Raw genomic sequence first — 10,537 nt, forward strand, 5'->3', positions numbered from 1 at the left:
CGGGAGGGGCAAGGCGCGCGCGCCCCCGGAGGGGCCGTGGAATGCGGGGGTCGCCGGGCCCAGAGAGGCGGGGCGTGGAGAGGGCAGTGTATGGTCGGGAGCGGGTGGGCACAGGAAAGGGGAGGCTGGGGGAGCTTACGGGGGTGACGAGGCAGACAATGAGTAGGTGGAGGTGGGTGATTTTGGGGAGCTGGGCTGTGACGAGCAGGGATTGAAGATGGGGTGAGGGACCAGGAAGGTTTGGGCTCAGGGGGAATTGGGGGAACGGTGAGTCCCAGGAGTGCTTGGTCTTGGTAAATAGGGGAAACAGGGCATAAGGCGTTTGTAAGGTCAGGTCTGGGCTTGGCGAGCCTGTGGTCCCAGAGGGTGGTCTGTTTAGTTCTTGACTGGCACGGTAGCGCCGGGAGATGTTTTCTTGTATATTACTTTTAGTTACTGTCTTATTTGTTTGGTCTGTAGACTGACTGGCACAGTGGAGAAACCGCCTCGAAAACGGAGAAGCAGGTAAGGCAGTGCCTTCCTATTTTGCTTCATGTTTTTCTTTTTGCTTGGCTGCACCTGTGCCGTACTGCATAATTGTACACTGTCAGTAGATGAAGTTTCTTATTTATCCCCTTTTTAAAAGAATATAATCACATGCATGATTTTTCTTTTGAGGACTTCAAATTATTACCTCTATAGTCGATTTTTTTTTTTTGGTATCTAAGATAATGTGGGAAATCTTGAGAGATAATACTTTTTTACTTTATGATGTTGTGTAAGGATCTCAGCTAGTTTTTTTTTTACCTTAGCCATAATTCCAGTTTCTCCAGCATCTCTGTTTAAAAAGCTTATCTTGGCTGGGGTGGCTCATGCCTTCAATCCCATGAGGCGTGAGATTTGGGAGGCTGAGGCAGGAGGATCATTTGAGCCTGGGAGTTCAAGACCAGTCGGGGCAACAGAACAAGACTCCATCTCTATAAAAAATTGAAAAACTAGCTGGTCCCATAAATATATACATCTACTATGTACCCACAAAAACAAAAAATAAAATTAAAAAAAGCACAAAAACTAACTAGCTGAGCAGGTGTTGTGGACCTGTAGTCCCAGCTTCTCAAGAGGCTGAGGTGGGAGGATTGCTTGAGCCCAGGAAGTCAAGGCTGCAGTGATGCAGTGAGCTGTAATCATGCTACTGCACTCCAGTGTGGGGAACACAGCAAGACCCTGCCTCAAAAAATAAAAGAAACTAATTTTATTGAGCTTCTACTATGTGCCAAGCACTGTGTCCAAATGCTGTACATGTATCTTCTCCTGTAATCCTCAAAGCACCCTAAGAGAATATGTAGTGTTGTCACAGTTTTACAGAAGAGGGAACTGTGACACAGAGGGGCCGAATATTTACCCAGAATCATGCATCTAGTAAAGGATAAAACCAGGATTTGAATCTAGACAGTCTGACTCCAGAGCTTAAGCTCTTAACTGTTATACCATAATGCTCCTAATAAATATACAATTGAAAGTAGATTTTCTTATTGATTTATCTTTTGTCGCTGGACACTGTGTGGTTAACTCGAATGGTTGAACCTTAGAAAAACAGAAACAAAGAGTTTAAGTAGTCCACAAACAAAGTGAATTAGTCCTTGAGTAATGAAGACGAAGATATATTTATCACATAAACATTTTTGACTGCATTCCATGTGAGAGGTACTACATAGCAATTCTGTGTAGTCATTAGATGATTCCTTTTTCACAGATGTTGGCACTGGCCTAGAGAAAGTAAGCTACTGTAGGTATGTGACCAGTAGGACTATTTTCGTAGTTAATATCTGGCAAGTTATTGATGTTAATAGACAGAAAATCTCAACAGTAAATAGACACGAAATGCTGATGGTGGAAGTGCCAACAGAGTTTCTTTGTCACACTTTAGGCCTGTGCTGTCCAATCCAGTAGCCATATGCAGCTGAGCACTCAAAATGCATCTAGCATGACTGAGGAACTAAATTTTTAATTTTATATAATTGTAATTAAATTAACTTGACAAACTGCTACTTGATCACCTATTGGAAAACGTTCAAGTATGTTTTGAACAACTTGGGTATGTGAGTCTGTATTTTTCATCTGTCATTTTATGAAATCTAAATATATATCAAATATGTCCAATGAGAATTGAGTGTCTGAAATAAGTATAAAATACACACTAGATTTCAAGTTAGTACAAAAATCGAATACATAAAATTTCTCAGTAACTTTTTATATTGATGACATAGTGAAATAATATTTTAGGTATATTAGATTAAGCACTTTTTTTTTTTTGAGACAGGATCTGGCTCTGTCACCCAGGCTGGAGTGCAGTGGTGCAATCTCAGCGTACTGCAACCTCCCCACCTTCTGGGCTCAAGCCATCCAGCCAGTACAGCCTCTGGAGTAGCTGGAACTACAGGCGCCTGACACCTCACCCAGCTCTTCTTTTTTTTTGTAGAGACAAGATTTGGCCATGTTGCCCAGGCTGGTCTCAAACTCCTGGGCTCAAATGATCCAACCACCTTGGCCTCCCAAAGTGCTGGAATTACAAGTGTGAGCTGCCATGCCTGGCTGGAAATAAAATTGTTACTAAAATTGTTTTCACTTATTTTTTCCTGAGACAAAGTCTTACTTTTTTGCCCAGACTGGAGTGATGTGATCTTGACTCACTGCAATCGCTGCCTCCTGGGTTCAAGCAATTCTCTTTCCTCAGCCTCCCAATTAGCTGGGATTACAGGTGCCCACCACCATGCCCGGCTAATTTTTGTATTTTTAGTAGAGACAGGGTTTCAACATATTGGCCAGGCTGGTCTCGAACTCCTGGTCTCAAGTGATCTGCCTGACTAGGCCTCCCAAAGTGCTGGGATTACAGGTGTGAGCCACTGGGCCTGGCCTTCACTTATTTCTTTTTCCTTTTTATTTTTCTTCTGAGACAGGGCCTGGCTCTGTTGTCCAGGCCGAAGTGAAGTGGCACAATCACAGCTCACTGCAGCCTTGTCCTGGTAATCCTTCCACCTCAGCCTCCCAAGTACCTGGGACTACAGATGTGCACCACCATGCCAGGCTAATTTTTTGTTTTTTGTTAGAGACGGGGTCTCACTATGTTGCTCAGGCTGGTCTCAAACTCCTATGCTCAAGTGATGCTCTAGCCTTGGCCTCCCAAAGTGCTAGGATTATAGGCGTGAGCCACCATATCCAGCCTTTCTTTTTATTTTTCCTATTATGGCTACTAGAAAATTAAAAGCTACATACATGTAACTTGCATTGCATTTATTTGCATTGTATTTCTTTTGGATAGTTTAACTCTCATTACCCTACTGCCAGACTCTTCAGTAGCCTTCTGACTGGTTTCCCTACCTTGAATCTGTAATTCCCTCCCTGTACTGTGCAAATCGATCTCGTAATTCTTATGCTTAGGATCCTTCTGTGCTTCCTCGTTGCTTATTGAACATCATTCAGACTTTTAGCCTAATCATATAAAAAGATTGCCTTCATTTGACTTCTTCATACTTTCCCAGCCACAGTTAATACTTTGGCCATAGGAATTTTCAATTATGGAACTATTAAATGTCTACTTTTAAATGATTTAACTTTCTGGTGAACCTTCAAGATGAATTAATTGCCAAATGTAACTCTGTGCTCCATTTGCCGTTCCCAGAACTTATGTTCCCTCTTTGCTTTGGTTTTTTGTTTTTAGGGTTTTTTTTTTTTAAAGACAGGGTCTCACTCCAGTCCAGGCTAGAGTGCAGTGATGTGATCATGGCTCACTGGAGCCTCGACTTCTCGGGCCCAGGTGATTTCCCACCTCAGCCTCCCAAGTAGCTGGGACTACAGATGTACACCACTATGCCCAGCTAATGTTTGCCTTTTTTGTAGAGGTGGGGTTTTACCTTGTTGCCCAGGCTGGTCGTGAACTCCTGGGCTCAAGCGATCCGCCTTCCTCAGCCTCTCAAAGTGCTGGGATTATAGGCGTCAGCCACCGTACCTGGGCTGCTTTGGGTTTTTGTATGTGATTTTTCTCTCTGGAATACTTTCTCCTTGCTCCTTGACAAGCCCCCTCCTTTAAGACTTTGCTCAGTGAGGGCTTCCCCTCACCCCCCCTCTGCTCCACCTTATTGGGTCCTGTCATGGCCTGTACATACACTTACATGAAATGGTCTGGGCTGAATTTGAATTCAGCTCTGTCAAATGTAGTTTGCAAGATCATGTGCAAGTTAATAAGCCTGTCTCTGCCTCAGTTTCCTCATCTATGTAGTAGAAGTAATAGTTCGGCCGGGTGTGGTGGCTCACGTCTGTAATCCCAGCACTTTGGGAGGCCGAGGTGGGCAGATCACCTGAGGTTGGGAGTTTGAGACCAGCCTGACCAACATGGAGAAACCCTGTTTCTACTAAAAATACAAAATCGACTGGGTGTGGTAGTGCATGTCTGCAATCCCAGCTACTCGGGAGGCTGAGGTGGGAGAATTGCTTGAACCCAGGAGGTGGGGGTTGTGGTGAGCTGAGATTGCGCCATTGCATTCCAGCCTGGGCAACAAGAGCAAAACTCTTTCTCAAAAAAAAAAAAGAAATAATTGTTCGACTTCCCTAAGGTTGTAAGGTGCCTAGGATAGTGCCTGGCACATAGAAGATACACAATAAATTTTATATTAAAAAGCACCCATCACATATCTTTTATTTCCCACTTCTTTTCAAAATGAGATGATTAAAAATAAAGGCCAAGAAGAAATGAAAGAAGCAGATAAAGCCAGTGGCAGAATTAGTGCATAGACCAGAAAGTCCTGCATCATTGCTAATGGTTGCTTTGGTGTTTGGTTCTGAGTTTTCTGGAGTAAAATGAAGAAGAAAATAAAGTTCAATTTTCAGATTCATGGTATCTCTAAAATCAAACATATGTTGTGAGTTTTTAAAGATTGCTTCTTGGCCAGGTGTGGTGGCTCACATCTGTAATCCCAGCACTTTGGGAGGCTGAGGCGGGTGGATCTCCTGAGGTCAGGAGTTTGAGACCAATCTGGCCAACATGACAAAATCCCATCTCTACTAAAAATAGAAAAAATTAGCTGGGCATGGTGGCGCGTTCCTGTAATCCCAGCTACTCGGGGGGCTGAGGTCGGAGAATCTTTTGAACCTGGGAGGCAGAGGTTGCGGTAAGCCGAGATTGTGCCACTACACTCCAGCCAGTGCAACAGAGTGAGACTCCGTCTTAAGTAAATAAATAAATAAAGATTGCTTCTTATACTTCTCAATCCAAGTTGAGTTATTGCCAGTGAACAGTCTCCACAGGGCCAAAGCAATGTGGTTTTGGTATATGGCTCTCTGATGGTTTGGCTTGATTCAGAGGTAAAGATGGATGCATACACCATGGGGACTATATGTATTTTGTTCACTGTTTATCCCCAGCAGCTAGAATAGCATCTGGCACGTAGAGAACAGTTTATTGAATTTTTGAGTGAACACATCCTTAAGTAATTCTCCAGGAATTTAAGTAAGCATCAGGTCGCAATGAGTTTAAGTTTATTTTCTCCGTCCAGAATCATGAGGCTACATACTCTGCATACCTGATTTAGATCAGATCCTGATCATGTCAGGATTTTGACCTGAATGGACAACCAGCATACATATGTAAAGGTCCTATGGGCAGGACCAAGATTTTCCTCAGAAAACAGTGCAGGGGTTGCTCTAAAGCTAGAAAACAAAATGTACAGTTAAGACCCCAAAGATGAATTATAGAATAAGAATGTAGTGGTTGTAGCTAGATAGTTAGAAAAATAGGTGTTAGGCCGGGCGTGGTGGCTCATGCCTATAATCCCAGCACTTTGGGAGGCCGAGGCGGGTGAATCATGAGGTCAGGAGTTCGAGACCAGCCTGACCAAGATTGTGAAACTCCATCTCTACTAAAAATATGAAAGTTAGCCAGGCACCGTGGCACATGCCTGTAATCCCAGTTACTCGGGAGGTTGAGGCAGGAGAATCACTTGAACCTGGGAGGCAGAGGTTGCAGTGGAACGTAGATCGCTGCACTCTAGCCTGGGCGACAGAGCAAGACTCCATCTCAAAAAAAAAAAAAAGGTATTAGTTGCCGGTCATGGTGGCTCACACCTGTAATCCTAGCACTTTGGGAGGCCGAGGCTGGCAGATCACGAGGTCAGGAGTTTGAGACCAGCCTGGCCAACATAGTGAAACCGTCTCTACTAAAAGTACAAAAATTAGCCAGGCGTGGTGGCGGGTGCCTGTAATCCCAGCTACTCGGGAGGCTGGGGCAGGAGAATCGCTTCAACCTGGGAGGCAGAGGTTGCAGTGAGCTGAGACCACGCCATTGCACTCCAGTCCGGGCAACAGAGCGAGACTCCATCTCAAAAAACAAAAAACAAAAAGACAGAAAGGTATTAGTATCAGTTTTATATTGTGGCCATAGAAATTCTGAATATCAAATGATACAAATTCCTGGTAAACACTTCAAGATAAATTAATTGAGGCAGATGAATAGTGTGAGCCCAAGAGTTTGAGACCAGCCTGGGCAACATGGTGAAACCACACCTCTACCAAAAATACAAAAATTAGCCAGGTATGGTGGTACACGCCTATAGTCCCAGCTACTTGGGAGGCTGAGGTGAGAGGATCAGCTGAGCCTGGGAGGTGGAGGCTGCAGTGAGCCATGATTGCGCCACTGCCCTCCAGCCTGGGCAACAGTGAAAACCTGTCTCAAAAAAAAAAAAAAAAGGTAAGTTAATTGTTGAATGTAGCCTTGAGTAACTGATTGAATGGGTCTGCTATGTAGAGTTGTTGACAATTATGTTACATATGTAGTACATTTTAGAAAAGCAGTTGACAGAATTATTATTATTATTTTTTTGAGATGGAGCTTTGCTCGTTGCCCAGGCTAGAGTGCAGTGGTGTGATCTTGGCTCACCGCAGCCTCCGCCTCCTGGGTTCAAGTGATTCTTCTGCCTCAGCCTCCCAAGTATCTGGGATTACAGACATGTGCCACCATGTCCAGCTAATTTTGTATTTTTAGTAGAGATGGGTTTCTCCATGTTGGTCAGGCTGGTCTTGAATTCCTGACCTCAGGCGATCCACTTGCCTTGGCCTCTCAAAGTGCTGGGATTATAGGCGTGAGCCACCATGCTCAGCCCAGAATTAGGATTTTTAAAATTTTTATTTATTTTTGAGATGGAATCTTGCTCTGTTGCCCAGACTGGAGTGCAGTCGTGCTATCTCGGCTCACGGCAACCTCTGCCTCCTGGGTTCAAGTGATTCTTGTGCCTCTGCCGCCTGAATACCTGATATTAAAGGGGTGCACCACCACATCCAGCTAATTTTTTATATTTTTAGTTGGGGGGGGTTTCCCCATGGTGGCTAGGCTGATCTTGAACTCCTGGCCTCAAGTGATCCACCTGCCTCGGCCTCCCAAAGTGTTGGGATTACAGGCGTAAGCCATCATGCCTGACCTAAAATTTTGATTTTTATTTTAGGATATTGATGTTAAATAATTCTTCTTGACAGGTGTTAGTGGCTGAGTTATCTTTTGAGGACATTTCTAGTGTAGACCAAACTGTAAGACAGTTTAAGAAAAACGAAGACAGTTGGAGATAAGAACCTCATGCACTATTATTATTTCTTTGTATCTTTTTCCCCTTAAAACTTTTATTTCCGTATCATAGTTCATCTTTGCACCCTTAGTACTGAGGGGAGCTCAGTAAAACTAGTGAACCAATAAATGAATTGGTGGCAAGAGGAGTTAGTGTGGGATGGGTGTGATATTTGATGCCCCTGAAAAACTGCACTGAACTGAAAGGAGTTTTAAGATTAGGAAACTTTAGCCTGTAATCCCAGCACTTCGGGAGGCTGAGGTGGGCCGATCACCTAAGGTCGGGAGTTTGAGACCAGCCTGACCAACATGGAGAAACCCTGTCTCTACTAAAAATACAAAAAATTAGCCAGGGGTGGTGGCACATGCCTGTAATCCCAGCTACTCGGGAGGCTGAGGCAGGAGAATTGCTTGAACCCGGGAGGCGGAGGTTGCAGTGAGCTGAGATTGCGCCATTGCACTCTAGCCTGGGCAACAAGAGCAAAACTCCGTCTCAAAAAAAAAAAAGAAAAAAGAAAAGAAAAAAAAAAATAGAAAACTTGGTCTCTATGTTCTTTTGGAAAATTCTGGAGTCCAGGATGTCTGTTAATAATGTTTGGGTTATGAGTTAGAGAATCCTTTCTGGTCCTATTAAGAACAAGATCCAGCTGGGTGTGGTGGCTCAAGCCTATAATCCCAGCACTTTGGGAGGCCGAGACGGGCTGATCACGAGGTCAGGAGATCCAGGCTAACACGGTGAAACCCCGTCTCTACTAAAAAATACAAAAAAAAAAAAAAAAAAAAATGGCTGGGCAAGGTGGCGGGCGCCTGTAGTCTGAGTTACTTGGGAGGCTAAGGCAGGAGAATGGCGTAAACCCGAGAGGCGGAGTTTGCAGTGAGCTGAGATCCGGCCACTGCACTCCAGCCTGGGCAACAGAGCAAGACTCCGTCTCAAAAAAAAAAAAAAAAAAAGAACAAGATCCATTTGTTTGGATAGGATTCACATTGATGAAAGCTTTACTGTACGATTTGGGGGCTTTTCTTTTTTTTCCATTATATATTTAAAGCAAAGGGATCCGGGCGTTTTGTTGTTGTATGTAATTTGTTTAAGGAACATTTGAATGCTTTCTAGTTCTGGGTTCTAGGGGTATGGATATGAGTGCAGTGGCCCTTGCTGGGGAAAATCTCATGTATTAATGGGAAGACAGACACTGAAATATGAGATAGTGTAATGACTTTGTATATATACAAAGGTTTACACAGTATATACAAAGGGTTTTTAGGAATTCTGCATACCGGTAGTGAGGGCAGTTTCTGCAGTCATTTATCTAAGCCTTGAAGGTTTAGAAGGTTAATTTGGTGGTAGTGTGACAATTGAAATGACAAGAGATGACAGCCTAGATGTAGACTGACTAATAATGAGGTCTTGGGTGAACTAAATTCAGCACCTGAACCAAGACAGTGTCAGGAGTGGAAAGAATGATGTTTCATAGCTTGAGCTGTGGTGTCAGACTAAGTGGTGGTTCTCAACTAACGGGGGTTTTGCCTCCTAAGGGACATTTGACAATGTCTGTAGACATTTTGGGTTGTTACAACTTAGAGCACTTAGTGGGTAGCGGCCAGGTATGCTGCCACACGTCCTAAAATGCATGGAACAGCATCCTAATCTAAGAGTTCCCCAGCTCAAAATATCATTAGTGCTGAGGCTGAGAAATCCTGAATTAGAGTTGGAATCCTAGCCCTGCCAACTGTCCTCACCAATACTTGGTCTTGTGATTCTTTTTTTTTTTTAAACAGGTCTATAGAGGTACAATTGGCATACAGCGAGCTGTACATATTTGAAGTGTACAATTAGATACATTTTGAAATAGATGTATACCCTTGAAACCACCACCATTGTTTGCCATTCTGTGGGTGTACAGTGGTACGTGTCATTGTGGTTTTCATTTGCCTCTCCCTGATGACTAATGATGTTGAATATCTTTTCATGTGCTAATTTGCCATTCATATAACTTAGTGAAGTGTCCAGATCTTTTGCTCACTTTTTGTCAGTTGTTTGTCTTCTTATATAGTTGTAAGAGTTATTTATGTATTCTAAAAACAAAATTTAAAAAAGCAAATTCTTTTTTTTTTTTTGAGATGAAGTCTCGCTTTATCACCCAGGCTGGAGTGCAGTGGCGCAGTCTTGTCTCACTGCAACCTCTGCCTCCCAGGTTCAAGCGATTCTCCTGCCTCAGCCTCTTGAGTATCTGGGATTACAGGCACATGCCACCACACCCAGCTAATTTTTGTATTTTTAGTAGAGACGGGGTTTCACCATGTTGGCCAGGCTGGTCTCAAACTCCTGACCTCAGGTGATCCACCCGCCTCGGCCTCCCCAAAGTGCTAGGATTACAGGCGTGAGCCACTGTGCCTGGCCACAAATTTGTTACAAGGTATATATTTTGCTGATATTTTCTCCCATATATGGCTTGCCTTTTACTTTTCTCCACAGTATCTTGAGATGCTTGCAGCTTGAATAATAGGTTGGATGGGAATGCTTTTATTTATTTATTTAGTTTTGAGACAGAGTCTCAGTCTGTTGCCCAGGCTGAAGTGCAGTGGCGCAATCTTGGCTCACTGCAACCTCCGCCTCCCGAGTTCAAGTGATTCTCCTGCCTTAGCCTCCTGAGTAGCTGGGATTACAGGCGTGTGCCACCACGCCCGGCTAATTTGTATTTTTAGTAGAGATGGGGCTTCAGCATGTTGGTCAGGCTGGTCTCGAACTCCTGTCCTCTCGATCCGCCCACTTTGGCCTCCCAGAGTGCTGGGATTACAGGTGTGAGCCATTGCACTGGCCTGAGAACGCTTTTTTTTGTTTTGTTTTGAGACGGGGTCTCGCTCTGTCGCCCAGGCTGGAGTGCAGTGGCCGGATCTCAGCTCACTGCAAGCTCCGCCTCTGGGGTTTATGCCATTCTCCTGCCTCAGCCTCCC

At 44.1% G+C, this 10,537-nt stretch overlaps 1 protein-coding gene across 1 annotated transcript in view; it reads left to right on the plus strand.

Annotated features, from left to right (window-relative positions):
* Positions 1-41: 41 nt before the first annotated feature.
* Positions 42-10,537, plus strand: part of SCAI (suppressor of cancer cell invasion) — a 197,905-nt gene continuing 187,409 nt past the window's right edge. Inside the window, 2 exon segments of the mRNA XM_011931463.1 lie at positions 42-172; positions 460-504. Coding sequence (XP_011786853.1) covers positions 42-172; positions 460-504 — 176 coding nt within the window.

The sequence above is a fragment of the Colobus angolensis genome, unplaced genomic scaffold, assembly GCF_000951035.1.
Source record: "Colobus angolensis palliatus isolate OR3802 unplaced genomic scaffold, Cang.pa_1.0 Scaffold9, whole genome shotgun sequence".
Classification (NCBI taxonomy): domain Eukaryota; kingdom Metazoa; phylum Chordata; class Mammalia; order Primates; family Cercopithecidae; genus Colobus; species Colobus angolensis.